Genomic DNA, 23,401 nt, shown 5'->3' with positions numbered 1-23,401 from the left:
TCAGTGGTTAGATTTCATTAGATTAGATTAGATTGATCCACACTGGGGAAATTCAGTTGTTACGGCAGCAGAATGGTCAGAGGTTGACAAGTGACAAATACACACACAAAAAACAATATGAAATAAGCAATAAATTAAGACCAATACTATAAAAAATAGAAGTAAGAAAGAGAATGTAATTAAATACTAATACAAATACTTTGTTACTGTACTGTGTTCAGTATATGTATTTTACTTTATTTATATTTAATAGGTTACTTTTACTCCACTACATTTCGTCTTACTCTCTAACAAATAACATTAGGAGAAGAAGAGTTGGTATTATGGTCTGTATTTATATAGAGCTTTTCTAGTCTTGATGAACAGCTTTAAAAACTACAGTTTTCACCCATTTGATACTTAAGTACAGTAAATGTCATAAACGTTAAGACTTTTACTTCCGTAATATATATGTATATACATTTTTAAGTGTCTTAATGTCATTTTCTGGTAACATACTTACATAATCACTGTAAAGTATTTTTATATTACATTTTTGTCCAGAAACCCTGTTGAATGTCACAAACGGTACACAACAGACGACGTGGACTTTTATTTCGAAAGAAAAGTGCTTCCGGTGCTAGTTTCACTTCCGCAAACCAATGTTTACATCGCGGATTTCTACGTCACTTCTGGTGATCCGCCCAGCTGGATTTTAATCCCATCTTTCATTTAAAGTACAAACGAGCGTCGGTGGCGCTGGAGGATGAGTTTCACTTCAGCCGCAGACTCAGACGCTGCTGCAGTCACGAGTTTGTGTTCGTTTATCTATCTACTCGTTTAGTGGTTGTTTCTTAGGGACGATGTCGGAGCGGACGCTGGACTATTTCCTAAATCGGAGGGAGATAAAGCAGAGGGACGGCGCTGAGGTGACGTGGTCTCATGGAGTGAACAGCAGGAGAAAAGTGGAGGAGGCTGTGACAGGTGTGTGCGTGCGTGCGCGCGCGTGTGCGTGCGTGTTTTTGTATGGTATGTTTGTGAGGACTAAAACTTATACCTAAAGAAGTGAGGACATTTGGGAAAGTGAGGACATTTTGGCTGGTCCTCACATTCTGACACCCCTAAATATGTACTTTTCAGGGTTAAGACCTGGTTTTAGGGTTAGCGTTAGAATAAGGTTTAGGTTAGGGTCAGGCACCTAGTTATGATGGTTAGGGTTAGGGTCAGGGGCTAGGGAATGCATTATGTCATTGAACGTCCTCACTATGAATGCTAGGGTTGAGTGTGTGACATTTTTATTGACCACAAATTGAAGGTAAAATTGTTGCACTTGATTAAAAAACAAACAAAACAACTGAACTAAACTGTACAATCACCTGTACAAATTGTTGTTTTTCGTGACTTCACAAAGAGCCTTTATAATCAGGAGGCGGGTCATCTTTATTCAGGCCGCCCACACGGTTAGTGGAGGTCTTTGGAATTGATGACAATGAACAGACCGTATCTGTGTCTCTGTCTATGCAGGGTCTGGATCCTTCTACCGTGAAGTCATGAGACAAGTGTAACCCACACACATCACTGGTTCTACTTTTACTTCCTCTTCTCCTGACTCAGATTTTACTGCTCCTGTGGTTTCCCCACTTCCACTAATGTACAGCAAATAAGGTGTCATTTTAAGATCATCATTGATTATTTAGTATATTATGCTACCTCTGAAATCCAGATTATAGATGTGAGAATAGACTGTAAATATACTGTATACATTGAACGGTCAAAAAGTGCCTTAAAAAGGGATTTTAAGGATAAAACGTACAAAAAATGACACAGAAAAACAATCAACAGATTAATCGATTACGGAAAATAATTGTTAGTTGCAGCCCCAGTTGTTGATTCTTCATCACTTTTTCAAGCCATGAGCTCAAAAGTCATCACGTATTACTTCAAGTATTTTATATATTTATATTTATATTTTATATTTATAGTTGTTTCCTTTATTTTTCAAAAAACTGTAATTGTACAGTAAACCGTCTGAATAAATGGGTTTGCCCCCTAGTGGAATACTCCAGTAAGTGAACATTTATTCTCAGTATGTGTCTGTCATTTCTGACTATTTTTACATGTCATTTTTATAAAACCTAATTTATCACAAGTCAAATGTATTTTTGGTGACGCCAGTTTAACAAATCTCCTGTGACTCCGGCCTCAGGTCCCACTCACATGCTCGAGGCCGACGTAATCATGAGAGGTCACGACCCCAGAGAGCCGGTCATGGCTCACCCTCCTGATACAGACAGTGACATCACACTGCAGCAGTGGCTGGAAGCGGTGAAGTCGCATCACAAGGGAATTAAACTCGACTTTAAGAGGTGAGACGTGGATTTGATTCCCGCTTGAGTGATGACGCCAGGGCTGAGGCTGTGATGTTAACACTGTGGACGTCACTGTCCTCTCAGCCTGGACGCGGTGTCTCCGTCTGTGCGTCTGCTGGAGGAAGTTCTGCCCAAGCTGAAGTTTCCTGTGTGGGTCAACGCCGACGTCCTCTCCGGTCCAGGAGGAACCGCTGCTCCTCTGTGTCCTCAGGCTTTTCTCTATGCCGTCTCAACTCTGCCCTCGGAGACTGTGCTGTCCCTCGGCTGGACCGCGGAGTGGACAGAGGGGACAGAAAACCAAGGTGAAGACACTCGCTGTTTAGCTATAAGCTGTACACTGTGGGAGATATAAGCTTTAATCTTCTTCTTCTATGTGCTGTAATGGAAGCTTCATTCTGATGGAAAGTTTCTGGAAATTTACCAGAAATTATCCATCCCTTTGCAACCCTTATGTCGCATGTTTTTTAGCTCCAGCATTACTTTTGTAAGTAATTGTCAAAACAGTATAAACCTAAAATATATAAGTATAGTAAAACAGAAATACTGTATAAAATATGTATAATCTAAATAAAATATTTGATAGCGTAGCAAAATGAAAATATACAAGAGCAGAAATACAACAAAATAGAGAAGACAGTGACATTTCTTTACAATATAAAGGTGTAGAATGAAGTCATGACCCTATACATGAACAACACATCATTTTAGAACTCAGACGAATAAAAAAGAGTTCAAAAAAATGTTAAAAATTACAAAAAATAGAAGAAACTGTATTGAATCATGTCATTCCAGTCCACCATTTTGTTTCTGTGTGTGCAGTGACGTTGTAAAACCTGTGAAGGCAGCGTTTTCACTGACATGTTTGTTTGTTTGTTTGTTTGTTTGTTTGTGTTGTGGCTCAGGCTACTCGTGGGACATGGTGCGTGCGATGGAGGAGATTTGTAGAGACCTCAAACACCCTGTCACGTTCCCAGTGCAGGCGGCTCGGCTCAGTCAGTCCTTCTCTCAGCTCACCTGGCTGCTGCAGCAGTCGGACAGGTAAGATAAGATCGCACTCTCTTCGTTCAGTTCCAAATCATTTGCAACCGTTTCCAGTCCTCCGTCACCACAGGTGTGCCCCCAGGGCTCTGTCCTGGGGCCCCTTGCTCTTTATCACTGACATTCTCACGGATGACACCCACCTCTACTTATGGGCTCTAAATCCACCTCATCCAAACTCCATATTTTCTCCATATCGATCGATAACTCTTCTGTCTCGCAGGGGAGGGCTAGTCAATAAATAAACCTTGATTTTTTACGTCAGTTGTAAGAAACTACACCGTTGACCAACTGTAGAGTAAAACCCTATGATGGCTTACTTTAAAACACACATGCTTACATTTTTCTCAAACAAACAACAACAACCAGCACTGAGGCTGGTCTCAAATTTACATATACTGTGTATATATATATCAGTCTTTTTATAAATGCCATTTCCTGTATCCTTAACTACACAAATCTTGCGAAACGATCGCGACTCACGTGAGACTCGACCTCGATCACAATCACAATCACAATTACAAAAAAAGGTTCATTTAGTAGGAGAAGCAGTTGAATGAGTGTTTATTTCCTGGATTTATACGTGTTAACGGCACGTTTGCGTGTGTGTGTGTGTGTGTTGACAGATACTCCCTGACGGTGTGGAGCAGCCCGACTGACGCGTTAACACCTGAGGATTTACTGTTGTACAGAAAGCACACTCACGTCAGTAGAATCTACTATGACCTGCCTGAGTGTCAGAGGTCAAAGGTCAGTGTGACACTGCAACACTAATGGCGCTTCTTTTTTCCACTGTAGCTGGTACCTGGTACTGGGCGATATACAGTAACATGAGTGGTGGAGCGATATTATTTGATTATACTATCGAATAATTTCAGAAATAAAGCTTTTTCCTTAGAACACAGAGAATAAAGTGGTAGAAGATGGATGGATGGATACCGGAAAGAGAGAAATAGAAATTCGAGTTCCCAAATCTGGAGCCTGGATTAAATTTTCCTGCTGCATTTTCTCTCAGGCTACAACGGTTCATTCATTTATTTGAATATTAATCAATCACTAAATCAATCGCCAGCTGATTTGATCATTTATTAATCATTTTGAGTGTGTGTGTGTGTGTGTGTGGTTTTTTATAAATGATTTTTCTTAAATGTGAATTTTATCTTCCCGTGTCTTTGCTCCACAAAGGCACCGGACTAGTTTGCGGACAGTTGAGAACGTCATAGTTTGGGAACATTTTCTGACATTTTAGGGAACAAACAATGACATAAATGACGTGTTTACTTGATTAGTAATGTTTATCTATTATGAAGTGACATAAAGTCACAAAGCATGGGAGACAATTTTAAGAATATTTTTTGGGGCCAGTAATGTTTAAAAATCAAGCTAAAATGTTGAAACTTGACTTTCTATTTGTTTTTATCAGTAGTTAGTCCACTCTTGTGCACATTGACTTAAAAGTTAATTTAGTGCAAACCAAACGTGAGATACAATCAGTGCAGTCTGTGGACAAATGCGTTTGTTTGAAGCTGATGTTTGTTGCCGAGGTCAATATTTGTCTGGAAAGATAAAGACTCGCCAAAAGTGTGAGTCGTGTTGACTGATTAGAGGAGATATTTAACATTAAATATGATGACTAATGTAGATAAATTACTAAAACTATACAAAACAGACTGGGTTAACTGGAAATGTGTGATAAAAAAGGTGTATGTATATATATATATATATATATATATATATATATATACAGTATGTCACACTGGAACATATAAATAAAGAGATTTTGTACCCTCATTTGTGTTTGTGTTCATATTTACAACATGCCCCACCATAATAATGTGTTTTATTCTCGCATGTTTAATATTATAAGTATATATGTGATGCGTGTGGTTTAAAAGCTAAAGTTGTACTTTTTAGAGGAGTTTATTTCTTTCATGTACGATGTTTTGTATTGTGTATGTAATTATCATCGTAGACTTAAATAAAGACACCAAATGAGTTCCATAACACAAAATAAAATCAATTAACTCAGCCTTGAAAATTAAAGAGAAATAAATAGAAGACTGGGAATGTGGATGTCAGAGGTGGCCGTGAAGGCACCGTGAGGCCCTTCACAAACTGAACGCACCAGGGGGAGAGGTCAGATTGATTGTGAACGCACCACGAAGACGGTCCGGGGCCGTGAACGCACCAAGGGGCCCTGGCAGAGGCTGTGAACGCACCATGAAGCATGTCCGGGGCCGTGAACATACCACGAAGACGGTCAAACGCCGTTGACGCTGCATCGTACCTAACGGAGACAATGAACACACCATGAAAGGCATTCGGGGTTCGTGAACACACCATGAAGCCGGCCAGAGGCCGTGAACGCACCATGAAGCTGATGAGAAGCTGTGAGCACAACGTGAGGCCATGAACACACCACGGGCGGATAGCGTCAGGGGCCATGAAGGCACCATGAAACTGGTGAGAGGCCGTGAACGCACCACCGGCGGATAGAGTCAGGGGCCCTGAACGTGCCATGAGGCCTTTCAGGGGCCGTGAAGGCACCATGGGGCCGGTCAGACCGGTCAGGTGAGTCTGACAGAGACAGGGAGTCAGACAGGTTTGTGTGAACCTGCTTCACTGAGGGGGAAAAAAACCCTAAACAGACGGAAAAATCATCAACTGGTGAGTTTGTGTTTAATTGTTGAATATGAAACGTCGTGTTTTCGTTTAATAGCAGGAATATGAACAGTGAACACGGTGAATGAATGAGTCAGCAGTTCACACCTGTCCGTAACACCTGTTGTGTTTGTCGATATAAAACTGAACCGTCACTTCTGAACGTTTCATATCTAAAATATACATTTTTTATTTTTTATTTTTACTTTATTTGCTTGTTTAGTGTGGAGGTAGCAAATTGCTCGGCTCCCCGTTTTCTGCCAGCTCATGCTAGCGTGTTCACAGCTGTTAGGACCAGGTGTTTATGAGTAGCTACGGCTTAGCAGTTAGCTTAGCATAGGTGGTACAGGGAGTGATGGATGGATGACACCTGGTGGCTACGTGAAGTCAATCAATCAAATCTACAGTCAATAGTCTTTTGTGTTGAATCTCAAAAGATTGGAAATTAACTTTTTGAATCCTATGTATTCACGACTATTGGTAATACTGTGAACATAATGTAGGCGAAATTACTTTTATTTTAATGTGGAGTTTTATGATATTAATTTGTATAAAGTGGATTTTATTTTGGAGAGAAAATCCAGTGTTCATCAGTTTAAAAATGAAATGAGATCTTTATTTTGAGACACTGATTTGATGAATCCTAAAAAGCAATGTTTTCAAAGCCTTAAATTCCGTTTTTAAACCTATTTTGACTGTGAATATATACTGTATATTTTTATTTATTTTCAAATGGTGGGTTTACAACCTGCAAGGTCATGTGACTGATTGTGTCAGACTTAAAACATTTTTTTAAAGTGCTAAAATGAAGTGAAAACTCCAGTTTTCTACTTTCTCCGCAGTGATCAGAGTCCAGGTCCTGATGTCTTCAGGTGGAGTTGGTTCTGTCTCCAGGTTTGACCGGGTCCGGGAGGTCCCTCTTTATGACCAGGTCCCTAACGACTACGCATGGCCGGACAGGGACTTCCCGCTGCCTCCGCCTCCGCTGCGTGGACCGGCACAGGCCGTCAGCTTGGACCCGCTTCCTCCGCCGCCTCTCCCCGACCAGGCAGCCATCGGACCCGAGTCCTTCTACCCGCCCAGCGACGACGAGCCGGCAGAGGGCGACTGTGACGCCATGGACATCAAGCCGGTCCGTCGCTTCATCCCCGACTCCGTCAAGAACTTCTTCCGTAGCAACAGCGGTAACCGTGGCAGCAAGCGCTGGTCCCTCCCACCTCCGTCGGATCAGCCTGCTCCTGACTCTCCCGCACCGTCGTCCAAGAAGAGTGGCAAAAGCCGCACCACGCCGGGTGTCCCCTGCTCCCCGCCGCACTCCGCACCTCCCTCTCCCTCGCTCCCCGGCTCCTACTGGGGCCGCAACGGTAACTCCGGAGCCAGCTACGTCACCAGCAAAGAGCAGGACGGGCTGATGCTCGGCGCCGAGGCGCTCACGTCTGCGTCCGCCGTCAACAGCAACGTCTCGTCGCAGACGTACCAGGAGCGCGTGGAGGAATACCACCAGCGCTACGCCTACATGAAGTCGTGGCCCGGGCTGCTGAGGATCCTGGGCTGCGTGCAGCTGCTCCTCGGCGCGGCCGTGTTCGCCTGCGTCTGCGCTTACGTTCACAAAGACAACGAGTGGTTCAACATGTACGGATACTCCGGGCCGCAGCTGTTCGGTGGACTCGGCGGAGGCATCGGTGGAGTCGGGGGCGGTTACCAGTACACGGGCCCCAAGACTCCGTTCGTCCTGGTGGTGGCCGGCGTGGCGTGGATCGTGACCGTCATTCTGGTCGTCCTCGGCATGTCCATGTACTACAGGACCATCCTCCTGGACTCGTCCTGGTGGCCGCTCACAGAGTGCACCATAAACCTGGTCCTGGCCGTGCTCTTCGTCGCCGCGGGCGTGGTCTACGTGCGGGACACCACGCGGGGGGGGATGTGCAACATGCCGGTGTTCAACAACGGCGTGAACGGCGCGTTCTGCCGCACGGAGGCGGGTCAGACGGCGGCCATCGTCTTCCTCTTCATCACCATGGTGCTGTACTTCATCAGCGCCGCCGTGTGTCTGAAGCTGTGGCGTCACGAGGCGGCGAGGATGAGGAAGGAGGGGCTGGCGATGGAGGTCTGACACACACACACACACACACACAGACACGATTATGAACACATGAATAACTCGCCTTCTCTTCTTCTTAGATGAAAACAATTGGATCATCAGTTCCTCTGTCTATAGTAAGTAACACACGTTGTGTTTGTTAGTAAACATTAAACTGTAAAATAAAAGTGATCACATGCTCCTCTCCCTGTAGCTCGGTCCCGCCTCCAGAGCCTCAGAGACGACGCCCCTCCCCACCCTGCAGCCCGACATCATGGACGCGGCGAACAGCGTGCTCGGCGCTCCTGAGAAAATGCTGCAGCCGGAGATTCTGCAGGGTCACATTCCAGCCGGACACATCCCCAAACCTGTGGTCATCGCCGACTACGTCGCGTGAGTGGTTTTTCTCTCAAGTTAAACATCTGATTAAAAACATCGGATTAAAATAATGATATAAAAGATGATAAAAGACAGACAAACCACTGTGTTAAATCCCATGTTCTAAGGTCTTAAAATGCCTCTGACACAGTTAATTAGTTAGATTTAGGAGAACGGAATGAGGAATGATGTCATTTAGCTGCATTAATTATGAATGTACCCTCGATTATGAGGGTGTAAAACGTGAAAATCTGAGTGTAAAAAAAAACACAAAAACGAGAGCATAAAATAGATTATGAAAGCGTAAAATTTGTGTAAAAATACAAAAATGACTACATAAAACCACAGAATGAGAGCATAAGTTAGAAAATGTGAGCGTAGACACACAAAAATGAGAGCGTAAGAATGAAAATGAGTGTAAAAACTCAGAAGTGACAACGTAAAACCACAATATGAGAGTGTAAAACAGAATATGGGGGTGTAAAACATGAGAATGTGAGCCTAAGAATGAAAATTGAGGCCATAAAAGAAGAAAATTTGTGTAAAACCACAAAATTAGAGCATAAATTGGAATATGAGTGTGTAAAAGACATGAAAATGTGAAAACAAATCACATGTGTCACGTTTAAGGCTGTGGCACTAAACCTTTAACAGCAGAACAACAATGTTCAGATTATAATAAAAGACGACCGCGTTGTCCCCGTGTCTCCAGTAAATATCCCAGCATACGCACGGATGAAGAGCGGGACCAGTACAGAGCCGTGTTCAAAGACCAGTACGCCGAGTACAAGGAGCTGCACGCTGAGGTCCAGGTGATGGCCGCCAGGTTTGAGGAGATGGACAAGATGATGAGTGACCTCTACGCACGGCCGTCCAGCCAGATGGTAACAGTCTCACCGTCTAATCCACACACACAAACGGGATTATACATGTGCTACATGTGTCTGCTAACATGAGAACTGTTTTTACAGGAGAAGGAGAGAATCAACGGCATTTTGATGGAATATCAGAGGAAGAAAGCTGTGAGTATTTACCTTGTGTTACCGTGTTCATACACTGACTTAAATGATAATCAATTCATCAGTTTGATTTCTGATCTTTTCAGCTTCTTAAATGTGAATATTTTCTACTTTCTGTCATTTTCAGCTTCTTAAATGTGAATATTTTCTACTTTCTGTCATTTTTCAGCTTCTTAAATGTTAATATTTTCTATTTTCTGTCGTTTTTCAGCTTATTAAATGTGAATATTTTCTACTTTCTGTCATTTTCAGCTTCTTAAATGTGAATATTTTCTACTTTCTGTTATTTTCCAGCTTCTTAAATGTGAATATTTTCTACTTTCTGTAATTTTCCAGCTTCTTAAATGTGAATATTTTCTACTGTCTGTCATTTGTCACCTTCTAAATGTGAATATTTTCTACTTTCTGTCATTTTCAGCTTCTTAAATGTGAATATTTTCTACTTTCTGTCATTTTCAGCTTCTTAAATGTGAATATTTTCTACTTTCTGTCATTTTCCAGCTTCTTAAATGTGAATATTTTTTACTTTCTGTCATTTTCCAGCTTCTTAAATGTGAATATTTTCTACTTTCTGTCATTTTTCAGCTTCTTAAATATGAATATTTTCTGCTTTCTGTCATTTTCCAACTTCTTAAATGTGAATGTTTTCTACTTTCTGTCATTTTCCAGCTTCTTAAATGTGAATGTTTTCTACTTTCTGTAATTTTCCAGCTTCTTAAATGTGAATATTTTCTACTTTCTGTCATTTTCCAGCTTCTTAAATGTGAATATTTTCTAGTTTTGTTGATTTTGTAGCATTTGTTAGTGTGTGTGTGTGTGTGTGTATAATGTATTTGAGTGTTTGCTCAGTATCTGTTATTTTCTCCTTGTCAGGACCCGACCTTTGTGGAGAAAAGGGACAGGTGTGAGTATCTGAAGAACAAGCTCTCTCACATCAAGCAGAAGATTCAGGAGTACAACAAGGTCACAGACTGGAACGACGGCAACTAAACCTGCTGAATTTACCGGCGTTTACACGCGTGGAGTTCAAGCAATACCTGCGTCTGTGTCTTTTACACACACACACGGCAGAGTATATACAGTATAGTGGGTCTGAGGTGAGATTTGACCTTGACGCGCGACCTTTCATGAATGTGGCGTTAAAACGAGGTCAACTGTCGTCACCGGCTGTTTGTGACGAGCTGAAACAAGAAGAAACGCAGAAAAGTGACCGATGTAAATCCTCACTGTGTCGTTATATAGGGACGCTGGACTTTTGTAGATATATTTTAAAGAGAGATTTCAGCTTTAGATTTCACCTCAGGAGTTAGACTGTGTTTTTAGAAACTGAAGGAAAAGCCAATTTTTGCCACCGTAACGAAAGCCTCACCTACTAAAATTGACACCTGCTTAAGTCTACAATATGTTTTACTTTTATTTAAATGTAAGACAGACTTTATGACAGGAGACTGAAGTTTTTAAAACCACTCACTCTCCCACACCAAAAAAAAATCAGCGATTATAGCGGAAGGTGAACACTGGAGCTGCTGGTCTACTGCTGCCCCGTGTGGTCAGTTTGTGTCACTGGGATTAATCCGAATGAAGGGTTTCAAATGCCGAATTCACAAATGAACGTGTTTGGACTGACTTGTGGAGTCAGCAGTGGATCAACAACTCTCCGAATGCTGTGATGTAAATTGTCTGATTTTTTTTTTGAATGGAGTTTGGTGTGGGAGAGAGAGTGCAGTGACACACGTGACACACAGTCGGTCTTTGAACCCTGTTACTCAGAGGTCTCAAACTCGCAGTCCGCGGGCCACATGTGGCCCTCCAATCTGACATCAATTTATGAGTTTCTCTTTTTTTAATGTTTTTTTAATTAATAGATTAATTTTGTGTCGTCACATTTTTTTTTTGTTGTAAACTGTTTTATGTTGAAATTTGGTGACTTTGAGACTCCTACTGTTTAAGATGGTTGTCATTCATGCTTTTCCAAAATTATTTGTATATGTTGTTTTTTTATACCAGTAATGCTTTTTTTAAATATACTTTTTTAAAAAGACACTTCTGTTGTATTTGCCAAGTCACTGTTCTAACTTAGTCCATGATTAATGATTTAAAACCAAAATGATGTGTTTTATATTATAGGTATTTGTATTTCTTTATTGTTTATTCTGTCTTGGCAGAAATATATATATTTTTATAATTTTCCTGGTGTAAATATGTAGAAAAATAAAATGTTTGTGTAAATTTACCTCAGATACTGTCAGATCTTCAAGTAATGTTAAACAAGCACAATATAGAGAATTTTCTATATGGACATTTTCTATATTTTCTTTATCTAATGTACAGTTGTCATACAGAGTCAAATTTGCCAAACTGACATTTTTCTAAATTACATTAAGAAAAAGTGGGCAAATGTTTTGGAAAAATTGGCATTTATACGTAAATTTACATCAGCATAGTACGATCTTCAGTTTACAAAGATGAAGCATAAAATTTACTGAGTTAGTGACATTTGCTAAATTCAATTATTTGCAAAATTTGTAAAAAATTGCTAAATGTATTCTTTTGCTAAATTTACTTTTTGGCTAAATTTGTAAAAGAAAAATGCTAAATTTAATTTTTGTGAAATTTGCCAAATTAGTGATATTTGCTGAATTTGATTAATTTACTGACATTTTTATAATTTTAGTTTTTCTAATCTACATTTAGAAAAAAAGGTGGCAAATGTTTTGGAAAAATTGGCATTATATGTAAATTTACCTCCGCATCGTCAGATCTTTTTAGAAAGACCATACAATTTTATTTTCACGCTTGAGCAACTCGCCACTCAATGAATATAAGAGCTGTGCTGTGATTGGCTGATTCAAAATCAGTGAAATCTGATTACAGTACAACCAGAGTCGGCTGACCACAACACACAGAGTGAATGAATGAGTGAAGTCATCCTCGTTGAACTTCTATGTTACATATTTCAACAGCAAAGTTGATTCGTGGCATTGCAATGATTTTGAAGACCTGACATCAGATAATCTGAAAAAAAACAAAAAAAAAAAACAAGTACTTTTAAAACATTTAAACAATTTAACTAAAATTTTGTGTAAAATAATGAGAACAAAATCAAAATAAGTAAAATAAAGATTACATGTTCCACACAGTTCATGTGTACAACGTTCAAAAGGAAACGCAAACCTGTTTTTCAATCCCAGGTTTCACTTTAATTTCTCCACCAATACTATGAATGGGTGTTGGTGTCACATCATAACAGAGACTGTCATTGTTTTAGTGTGAGTGACTTTAATGAAACTGTTGTTGCTCATTTTCTGAAACTTATGGCCATCACGTCACAGTTAATAAACATTTAATTAGGTCAATAAAAAGGTTTTACACAGGAAAATAACATAAAATAACAACAACAGACTATAAATCACTTAAATATGTAAACATATATAAATAAAGGTAATTTGACCTTCACAATTTAATTAAAGATCAAAATCACCCCACAGAGATCATGTTTTATACAATAAATTGCATAAAAACCATGATAGGATTCACTTGTGGCGCTAAATTTTCCTCTAAATTTGTAAAATGTACTTAATTCACTAACTTTGTAAAATGAACTTAATTCACTAAATTTGGTTAGTAAAGTTAGTATAAGTTTGCTAAATTGACTAAGTTAGTGAAATTTCATAAATTGATTTACTCATTTTGTGAAACAAATTATAAATTTACTGTTAAATTTGCTAAATTGCTTAATCCCTTGTTTCACATTGCGATAACTAGTACTGTTAATATTACTAGTACTGTTAATGTTACTAATAGTATTAAGTAATAACTAAAAAAACGAATATTTGTGACAAAGTAAAGCAGTGAAGAGAGAGAGCGCGAGGACAGGTTATTCCTGTAGTACCTGGGGAACCGCCCACGTGACCAGCACACACCTGTAGGCGCGCGCGCGCCCCCCTAGTCGCGGCCGCGCGCTCCTCCTCTGTGTGTGTGTGTTATTTATCTGTGTTGTCAGTGAGGAGCAGACGGTTCATCAGTGAAGGTGAGTTCAATTTACAACCAAACACTTTTAAAAACACACAAACTCATTTATTATAAAATGAATGCGTTACCGGAGATGAACGTGACACAGGGCGGAAGTGACGGCGCGTTTAAAAAGAGCAAAAAACCCCACAAACATTTAAAAGTCGCATTTGTATTTAATTGGAGCGACGCCATTTTAGATGTGCCGTGTGTTTTTATTTGTTTTTGGTTTTTTTTAGCGTGTGTGACGTAGTTTATCTTTATCTATCTGTGTGTTTCCCTTTTCATATTTTGTCTTAATTCACCGAATTCAGCCTTAAAATGTAAATTTAGTTCATTTAAATTGTTTCAAATGCACCATTTAAACCTCACTCGTGCCTTAGTTAGTTGTGAGTGAGTGAGTTAGTTGGCTGTTTGGTTAGTTTTGGTGTGATGTGTGGAGAGTTGTGTAGAAATGTAAATAGAAACTGGAGCAGGGAGGTAAATGATGAAGCCTGAGGGGAATCTGTGTCTCTGCTGCTGCTGCTGCTGCTGCTGATCTCTGATCTCCACCCTCATATTTATACTGTGCTGCTGCTGCTGCTGCTGTTTGTTTCACCACAAACACACACAGCTAAAATAAAACCACCAAAACTGGAACTCTATTGATTAAACAAGTATTTTCAAGTTGAATCATCAAAAATACTGTTGTTTACACTTTGGTAGTAGTTTATTTCGAACATGCCAACAGTAAATGTCAGAAAATTAATGATTTCTATATATTTTTGTTGCATACAAAATGTTGCAGGCGAAAAATTCAAAACGAAATAATCATCCGTTTTTAAACTGTTCACATTTTGACACAACAAACACTGAAACTTCTCCGTTTGGTGTCAAATTATGTGATCTCTGAAACAATTAATCGATTACGAAAATGAATTGTCAACCCTCAATCTGTCTGAGGGTTTTCTGATTTTTCAGCTTCTTATTTTGCGGTTTATTTGCTCCATACAACAAATTCATTATTAAATTTGTATCATTTTGGTATTTTTTTCAACAGTCAACATTTTAATTGATTAGGAGTTGCAGCCCTAATTATTTTCATAATTCATGTCCTCCAACACTTTACAAATGACGTGCACCAATCAATCAATCAATCATGCAAAATATCAAATCATTTTCTACTTATAAGTATCGTAAATAGCATTTTTATTGTTAGAGAACTACAAAAAACAAACCTTTTATATATAATACGTATATGTATGTATGTATGTATGTGTGTATATATATATTTAGTTTAGTTTAGTTTAGTTTCTGGATATTTGCCTTTAAATTCACAAATGTTCCTTATTTAACGGCATCAATATCTTTGTTCTCTTATGTTTCTCCAAATGCCCGTGTTTAAATATATCCAAATAACCCAATAAATTATTATTATATATTCTCGATTCATACTGTACATGTATGTATAACATTCGTCACAGTTTGTCTTGTTTTATGTTGGGTACTTTAGGAGGAGGAGGGAAGGTGAATTACAGTTTGAGTCGTTTCCTTTGTGAAGAAATAACTACAGTGATATTCTAGAAGAAATAACTACAGTGATATTCTAAAAGAAACCGTGGCCTCGTGTCAAACCACTTAAAGCAGATCATGGCGGCTAAGCAGATAAAACCCAAAATTTGATTGAAATTCTCTTGTTGTCAACAACATCTGTGTAAATACTTGATAAAAAAACAATAATAGCATTTGCTTAATTAGTTTTTATTGAGTTTTTAATGGAAATGTGATAAACAACCACAGGAAAGAGTTGATTTGACCTTGATGTCGATCATTACTTTGTATTAAAGTCATTTGTTGATGCAAAATCTTTTTTCTTCTTTTGTAGTAAGAAGAGTTTCAGTCGGATATCAGAATGCCGGGAACCAGACACAGCCCCCCACCGTACCAGCCTGGTGGAGGCAAACAGTAAGTGGACCTACATCTAACTCCGTGACACTGACACGCTTGTGTCTCTTTGTGGTTACACTCACACCAACAATGTCCAACTGTAGATCAAAGTGAAAAAGTTTGAATGTCCCATTTTACATTTAACCCCTACCTTACGAGGGGTAATGGTTCAACTCCACCCCTATGAAATGGTACACTCCCTCAGGAATGCGACATGTCATCAGTTGACCCTGATGGGTTTTTTGTGACCAGACATGACGTGTTTATGCTGGAGATTCAACATGTCATCACACAAAGTCCCACACAAAAACAAGAAAATGTCTTCAACACTAGTGATACTACTGGTCAGAAAACCAGTGTAATCTTGGGTTCAAACAGGTTTTTACAGTGGGAATGTGTTTAGTCTGCAGTCACTCTACTATTGGTGTCGTGGACCATGTATCACGTGTCAAATCGCGAAGTTCCCTGTGATTCCAAACACCTAGAACTCACCAAAAGTGGAGGAGGTGAAATGGTATTGCTTGTATTTCAGGCCACTCTCTTTGACCTCAGCTCCTCTGTCCTGGTTTCTCTTGCAGCCACAGCAGCAGACACTCCAACCCGGCCTTTTCCAACTACCCCGGAGACAAGCTGCTCCACTTCTACCGCTGGTCATCGCCACCGGGCGTGATGAAGATCATGAGCATCATCATCGTTATCATGTGCGTGGCTGTGTTTGCCTGCGTGGCCTCCACACTGGCCTGGGACTATGACATGAGCATGATGGGGATGGGGATGGGAGGCGGACTGATGCCGGGAGCTGGTTACGGCAGCTCGTACGGCGGCAGCGGCAGTTACGGCACCGGTTATGGCTCCAGTTATGGCTCCAGTTATGGCTCAGGCTACGGCTCAGGCTACGGCAGCTCGTACGGAGGTGGCACCGGCGGTTCCTACGGCTACGGAGGAACACAAATGGACCCCAAAGCTGGCAAAGGCTTCATCATTGCCATTTCAGGCATCACATTTATTGCCGTTCTCATCATATTTGTGCTGGTGGTCTCGAGGCAGAACGCCGCCCGCTCCGCCAAGTTCTACCTGGCCACCATCGTCATCTGCGCCATCTTAGCTTTTCTGATGATCATCGCTACGATTGTGTACCTGGTGGCAGTGAACCCCACTGCTCAGTCCACGGGATCGGTGTACTACAGCCAGATCCGTCAGCTGTGTGCGCAGTACCAGACGCAGACCCAGGCTCAGGGAATCTTCCTCAACCAGTACCTGTACCACTACTGCGTGGTGGAGCCACAAGAGGTGAGACGCGCTGGTTGTTCTGCGAGGTTGTCGTTTTCATGGGTGTGGGTTTATCTGTGAGTTTGTTCTGTTAGCAACTTCCTGTCTACAGTTTTTGATGCAGTAATCTGAATTTTTCATGATGTGTAGGTGATCGCCCAAGTATGTTGCCAATTTTGTAAGAATCTACCCACTGATGACGTCACAGAAATATGATGAAATTTTCTTGAAGCGACGTCGCGTTAACGTAAAAACTTTTCCTGCAGGCCATCGCTATCGTCCTGGGCTTCCTGGTGTTTGTCGGCCTCATCATCCTGCTGGTGTTTGCCGTAAAGACTCGAGCTCAGATCCGACGATGGGGCGAGGAGAGAATTCTCTGGGAGGAAGTGAAGGTCGTCCCAGATGGTCTACACACCAGCATCGGGGAGTGGGTGAGTGTCTTTTACTCTTGTGTGGCTACACTCAGATTTGTTCTTGAATGATGTTCAGATGTGTGTAGCTAAACGACAATGACTTGAAAGCACAATTTCTTTTCTAAATTCTAAACTCCAGTGCATGAGAGCTAGTGAAATTAACAGCGTGTTGAGCTAACGAGATGCATTCAGAGACCCTCGTAAGTGTCCTCACTTCGTTGGGATCTACAGCGCGTTGAGCTTTAGACAACCAGCTTTAAGATGCGTTCAAGAAACCTCGTAAACGTTTTAATCACATGAAGTGCACTAACGAAGTGCTTGCTGCTGCCACCTGATGGTGATATATGCGCCACAAAGAAGGTAATTTTATATGAAGCTGGGTTGTTTTAAATATAAAAAAAAAACATTCAAACCTTAAAATGAATCGTTAATAAAATAAGCTGACAATTAATTTAGCAATTAATAGTTTTTTGGTTTTTTTTACTATTTTGTTACGGACATTTAGAGTAAGTGATGGACTTTTTTATAATCAAGCAAAGAATTGAGTACTCATGTCACACTCACCAATTTTCTCGTATGTTTGGGTTTTTCTTTCAGGTAGGAACATAATTTATGAGCAGTCCCGACGTGTCGTAGGATTCACATCTGCTGTGATGAAAAATTCACATTTTTAACTAATGGATTGTATAGTTTTTATTATTACTTTGTTTGTTTTTTACTTTTAATTTCCCTGAATTGTTGGCACCTCTGCCTAGAAAGATTTCTTTTGTTTGTTTGTGAGCAGCATAATTGAAAAAGTAAAGGACAGATTTGGATGAAATATTCTGGGCCCCAGGTAGAAATGATCAGAATTTGTTGTTGAGTTGTTTTTTTTTAATCTCTTGAGGTAGAGACTGTACTGACACTGTGGGAAACTGAGTGGCCTTGGCATATGTTTGTGCTTTCTCTAGTGTTGACTTTACTATTTATAATTCAAATTATAATTGTATTCATCACTGCCTCCTCCCTCAGGAACACGCCCTCTTTTAAAAAAAACAAAAAAACACACCTTTTTAATCTGCTAGTTTAAATGTGCTGTTTCATCTTTTTTCATCTGCTGTTACTGCTGCTTATTGTCACTGTTTTTATGTTTTACAATGCAAAACAGATTTAGCTTTAGATTTGTTGTTTTTGTTAAATTTTTTTGGATTCTATGAAGTGCTTTTGACTACATTTTAAAGCATTATATAAATACAATGTATTATTATTCATATTACTCATATTATTCATATTATTATTATTATTATTATTATTATTATTATGAATAAAACACATGCTAAATGGCCATAAAATCTATTTCAAATAATGGACAAAAATTTAGATTTAATTTAAAAATCGTGATTTTTTTTTATCGATTCAAAACAATACAATATTTTTTTAAAGTTGCTTCAGTTTTGATTAGCATAGTCTTCCATATTTCATATTAAATCAGATTGCATCACTGCAGCATAGGCAGCAATGCTTCAGTTTTAAGATTATAATTTAGCTCCAGTATGTCTTAGAACTCACTTAACCTGTTCAGGTTATACCCACAATACTTGTGTAAGATCCGCTTAAATAAATGTAATATTTTTCTGAAATTTGCTTGTGTTTACGTTGCCTTTTTCCCAAATATAAAAACCACCTAATATTGCAAAGACTGAAGCGTTGCCCCATGTACTACTGATCATTTTGCTAATTTCCTTTTTTCATGCACATACACTCAGATAAACACACAGTTTACATGTGATTTACACTCTTTTCTGAAGTTTATAGCATTTGCTGATTTGTGGCATGTTTGTTCAATTCTTTACATATGCAAACATTTAAAGGTAAGGTTTTTGCATGAGGCTCGTTGTTAGAAACTGGTTTCTAGAATGAGGACGTTTTAGTGTTGTAGTACTTTTTTAAGATTTTAAATAGTTTTTTAAAAAACTGCTGAGTCAGACACAGGCTTCTTGTTAGCATGTTGCTAGCATCTAATTCTGCACAAGATTATTAACAAAACAGAAATCCTACTTCTAAATTAAACATATAATTTGCCCCTCTTTGTTTCTCTTTTACATGTCATATTGCTAGAGGAACCATGCTATTAATCAGTGTGACTCATAGCAGAACTTTTATCATGCTAAGTGTTAGCTTAACACAACATTAGCTACCACGACTCACTGCCTATGTTTTTTTTTACATCTGTTTATCACCTTGATATAGTTCCATGAGTGTTATTTTCATTAATATTTTTGTCATTATTATGCCAGAAAATTGTTAGAATGGCTATGCTATTAGCTATGACTTGCTAATTGTAGCCATATGAAAAAATGTTTTATCTTTACTACAGATGTTTTATTTTGTGTCCTGGTTGAGACATTTTGGGACCATAGACATAGTGAGGCTTTTAGTTTTGCTAACTTTAGGCGTTTTCGACTTGAAAAGGTTGCTAGCATGATTAGCAAACCAGGATGTGAAAATGCTACCAGGAAATTGGGGAAAACTACTAAAAACATGCACAGAATGTGTAGGTTTTTGCTTAAATTTGAAATAGTGAATAAATTGGCATTTGTCATTGAAGCCAGTATTTACATTTAATCATATTTGCTTTAAATTCCTTACATACATTTCCAAACTTTCTTATAGCTGCTAATTTAAAAGTGGCGGTGAATCGCAATATGAATTGTGACAACTTTTTTGTAGCCATATATGTGACAGGTAATGTAATTTTGAATTAGTAGACGAATAATTTCCGAAAGATATTTTAACTAAAAGCTTGAAGAAATTCGGCAAACTTGTTTTTGGGACCCCCAAAATATCTCCCTTGACCCATCAGTGGGTCAGGACCCACTGCTTTAAGTGTTATAGTAGACATTATGTTGTGATGGTTTGACTTGAAGGAAGTAGAGTAAATGATGTTAATGGGAGAGCATCCTCACACAGGTAGAATTACACCTGAGTGTGTTTGTCAGGTGAGACGTGGAACACGTTGGACGGTTTCATTTGCAGTTTCTGGGTGTGGCTTTTTTTTTTCTTCCTTTTGTTGACTCTCAGTTGTAGCACGACGTACTCTGCTGTGAACATGATGTTTCATCCAACAACTCTTCATATCTAAACAACACGACACAATATTTCAATAAAATAGGTTGTATTTTAAGAGTAACCTAAACAAAGTCTACATTATCGTACATTTGCCGTGTTGTCACAGTCATTGAGTTTGGGGGTTTTATGATAGTGTCACACATGAATGCATTGAATCATCACAACATAGTTTTCATTCCAGGTGTGTGAACTTTCTCCGTCATCAGTTGTACTTGCTGAGAGACTTCCCGTTCATCACTGCAGTGGTGGTTTCAGTTGTATTCAGGCATGCAGGGGAAAAGCAGAGGAACCGGTCGGTCCTTGTGAAAGAGCTCATGTAACCTCCTGTTTATCTTATGGTCAGAACTGGTTTCTGTGGCTTTAATGAGGGCAAGTATGAGAGGGGAGGAAACAACCTCACCGATACCTAAGGGCAAAGAAATGTGGTAGGAAAAATAATTGACTAATTAATAATGTAATATAAGGTCAGAGATACATTTTAAAAACAGAAATATGTCTCACATCTGAGGTCAAACATTCAAAGTGTTCAAAGTTTGTTTAATTGAAATATATACAAATCTTCATTATTAGGTCAGAAAATGCTTAAAATTATAAAATAAGATTATGAAAAGCTACAAGGACAAAAACACTGCATTCAAGTGCTAATGTCTATATTTATTTTATGATTTTTTAAAGATGCTTTTGTTGTTGTTGTTTTTGTGTTTATTCATCAGGTGAATAATGTGTCCGGCGTTCCAGAAGTACCGCTGCATGACGCCAACGACAGAGTCTGGGGTTCCCGAGATTATCTGGACAAACTGGACAACAACAAACCTCTGTACCTGCCGGGGTAAAAGTCCTAACGCATCACACGCGGTCTGGACGGGGGCTCGATCCATTATCAAACATATAAATGAATGTTCTTTTTATTCTTCACAGAGATTCAGACATCGGCAGCTCTGTTGGAGCTCCGAAGACCAGACTGAAGGACTACGACACTGGTGCGGAGTCTGGAGACGACCTGGAGGAGGAGGACTTTAGCGCGTGAGTGTGAGGGGGATGATAAGAACCGAGAAAGTGTGGTTCTTGTGTGCAGTTTTGTGCATCAGCCGGATGTTTCTGCGTCCAAATCGTTTAGTAATACTTTAAAAGTGTCCGACGAGACCAGATCTTTGAAACCCTTGAAAATGACAAAAAGTTGAAGTCCTGGGATCGATGCGAGTCACTCCCTGTGCTGTTCTGTTGAATGTCGCTCTGAATATATGATGGTAACAAACCCAAGATGCTTATGCTGATGATACAGTAATGTGATATAACTCTGTGTAATCTGACTCTGACTGTTGTGTTTCCGTCAGGTTGTTTCCTTCCATCGTGGACGAGCACGAGCGGCTCGTCTACAAGCGGGAGTTTGACCACGACCACCAGGAGTACAAGGACCTGCAGGCCGAGCTGGACGACGTCAACATGGACCTGGCCCATCTGGACAAAGAGCTGAACCAGCAACCTGAGGGCAGTCCACAGTTTCTGGTGAGTGTGTGTGTGTGTGCGACCGTATACTGGGTTCAAACCAGGGTCCACAGGCGGCGTTCTAGGACCTGAAACGCAGGTCTCGCGTTTCCGTGTAGACGGAGAATACCCCGCTTTAGGAAAACAATGGCGTCATAAAATAGTTCCCTGACCTGTGTGTCGCTCAAGGGCTCTATAGCGCCCCCTAACGTGAAAACGGAGGCAAAATTTAGTTCCACCGAATTTCCCGAAACTTTGTGGGAAGATGTTACACACCAAGACGAACTAAAAAGTTGACTGTAACCATGGCCTCAACTCAACAGGACGTCGGCCATTTAGAATTTTGGTGATTTGCACTGTACGTAAATGATTGAACTCGCCCGAGCGCGTTTGTCGTACCGACATAAAAAAACGTGCCGATTTGTACTCATTACAACAAAGTCTTCTTCTCTGTTTTTGGTGTAATGTTCCGGTGCCACGTACAGTGCTGGCATATGTACTACAGCATTTTGAGCCTTCTTTATGGGGGAACCTTTTGAAAATGGCAAAAAAAAAGATTGTTTACATTTGGTGCCGTTTCCGTCTAGACGTGGTCTGAGTCGAGTTGAGAAGTGCTAGAAAAGAGGGGGGGTCAGATAACCTTTAATAGAGAGATTTTAGTTTCTAGATTTGACTTTTATATCATGTATAAAAGTCATGTGTAAAATAAAGAGGGGGGAAAAACAAACATCGTGTAATCCTGGAGTAGTTCTCTAGTGGTTTGTGTTAGGGTTAGGCTAATGTGATGAAACTTATTGCTTCTGATGAACCTCTTATTCTTCTTCTCTCAGGACGCCATGAGTGAATACACCAGACTGAAGAATTTCAAGAAGGTAAAGTTCATCTCTATAAAGTTTTTACTCCTGTATAAAATAAACGATTGTAAATCAAATGTTTGAGTTGCTCTCTGTGCTCTTTAGTCTCCATCTTACCAGATCAAGAAGAAGAGGTGCAAGTATCTCAGGTCCAAACTGTCGCACATCAAGAAAAAGATCAGCGAGTACGACCGGCGACCCTGAGCCTCCTCCTCACCTTTGACCCCGCTCACTGACCTGTGATTGTTCGCCGCCATCACTGTGTTTGAGTCCATCTCAAATGTCCAGTTTGTGTGATATTCATCGTTAAACCCAAGGACGTAACGTGTTGTCAGAGACGAGCAGGTGAAGGAATTATCGACTTTTTAACTTTGTTTGTGTTTTATCATTTTTATTGTCTTTGATCAACTCTTAAACCTCCAAGTTTCTCACAAGAACCATTTTAAAGAACAATCAGTGTGTTTTTCTCCTCAACTCGGAGAACGACAGAACTAGTGAAGCAGATAATGTGCTTGTGTGTTTTTTAATAAAGTTTTTAAAATAAGTGATGGCGAGATCATGTGACACGCCTTCACTGACCATACCTTGTAAATAATAATATTTTATTTAGGTTTAATAGCTCCGTTCTAAGCGTGTCTGTGAATTTTTGAGCTGTTTTCTGTAAATGATGAAACCGAGGAGTCTCACGTGTTAACCTGATCAATGAAGACTGCTTTATTTCTATTTTGAACATGTTTCTTTTATTGTAATTCCATTTATTTCCATGTTACAAAAACAAATAAACAATTCACCATTTCTTTAACAATTATTG

At 39.7% G+C, this 23,401-nt stretch overlaps 2 protein-coding genes across 7 annotated transcripts; both read left to right on the top strand.

The window, feature by feature from the left end:
- Nucleotides 1–676: 676 nt before the first annotated feature.
- Nucleotides 677–4,659, top strand: fam151b (family with sequence similarity 151 member B). 6 transcript variants are annotated; one of them, XM_058635110.1, is made up of 6 exons: nucleotides 681–963; nucleotides 1,504–1,540; nucleotides 2,186–2,345; nucleotides 2,433–2,650; nucleotides 3,251–3,386; nucleotides 4,013–4,659. In XM_058635110.1, the coding sequence occupies exons 3-6, from the start codon at nucleotides 2,197–2,199 to the stop codon at nucleotides 4,158–4,160; spliced, it is 651 nt and encodes a 216-aa protein (XP_058491093.1). In that variant the 5' UTR covers nucleotides 681–963; nucleotides 1,504–1,540; nucleotides 2,186–2,196; the 3' UTR covers nucleotides 4,161–4,659. The 6 variants fall into 6 exon arrangements, with proteins under 6 accessions (XP_058491088.1, XP_058491093.1, XP_058491092.1 ...); XM_058635109.1 differs by having other exon boundaries at nucleotides 1,504–1,560; XM_058635108.1 differs by having other exon boundaries at nucleotides 1,504–1,630.
- A 1,244-nt stretch (nucleotides 4,660–5,903) lies between these two features.
- Nucleotides 5,904–23,395, top strand: marveld2b (MARVEL domain containing 2b). The gene is made up of 15 exons (XM_058635910.1): nucleotides 5,904–6,053; nucleotides 6,890–8,154; nucleotides 8,229–8,264; nucleotides 8,342–8,520; nucleotides 9,218–9,389; nucleotides 9,477–9,527; nucleotides 10,398–10,509; nucleotides 15,404–15,479; nucleotides 16,040–16,751; nucleotides 16,997–17,161; nucleotides 20,965–21,080; nucleotides 21,170–21,274; nucleotides 21,586–21,757; nucleotides 22,567–22,608; nucleotides 22,696–23,395. The coding sequence occupies exons 2-15, from the start codon at nucleotides 6,910–6,912 to the stop codon at nucleotides 22,792–22,794; spliced, it is 3,282 nt and encodes a 1,093-aa protein (XP_058491893.1). The 5' UTR covers nucleotides 5,904–6,053; nucleotides 6,890–6,909; the 3' UTR covers nucleotides 22,795–23,395.
- Nucleotides 23,396–23,401: the final 6 nt, after the last annotated feature.

The sequence above is a fragment of the Solea solea genome, chromosome 8 (assembly GCF_958295425.1).
Source record: "Solea solea chromosome 8, fSolSol10.1, whole genome shotgun sequence".
Taxonomy (NCBI): Eukaryota; Metazoa; Chordata; class Actinopteri; order Pleuronectiformes; family Soleidae; genus Solea; species Solea solea.
Note: the sequence above shows the minus strand (reverse complement) of the source record. Positions and strands in the feature narration are given on the sequence as shown.

What these genes read in the sequence shown, in the direction of transcription:
- fam151b (XM_058635105.1), top strand. Translation starts at nt 843, where the DNA reads ATGTCGGAGCGGACGCTGGACTATTTCCTAAATCGGAGGGAGATAAAG. An exon ending in TGCGTGCGTGTTTTTGTATG is followed by an intron (nt 1,009 to 2,185) that starts GTATGTTTGTGA and finishes CTCCGGCCTCAG; the next exon opens with GTCCCACTCACATGCTCGAG. An exon ending in ATTAAACTCGACTTTAAGAG is followed by an intron (nt 2,346 to 2,432) that starts GTGAGACGTGGA and finishes CTGTCCTCTCAG; the next exon opens with CCTGGACGCGGTGTCTCCGT.
- marveld2b (XM_058635910.1), top strand. Translation starts at nt 6,910, where the DNA reads ATGTCTTCAGGTGGAGTTGGTTCTGTCTCCAGGTTTGACCGGGTCCGG. An exon ending in GCGTGGTGGAGCCACAAGAG is followed by an intron (nt 16,752 to 16,996) that starts GTGAGACGCGCT and finishes CTTTTCCTGCAG; the next exon opens with GCCATCGCTATCGTCCTGGG. An exon ending in GAGGAGGAGGACTTTAGCGC is followed by an intron (nt 21,275 to 21,585) that starts GTGAGTGTGAGG and finishes TGTTTCCGTCAG; the next exon opens with GTTGTTTCCTTCCATCGTGG.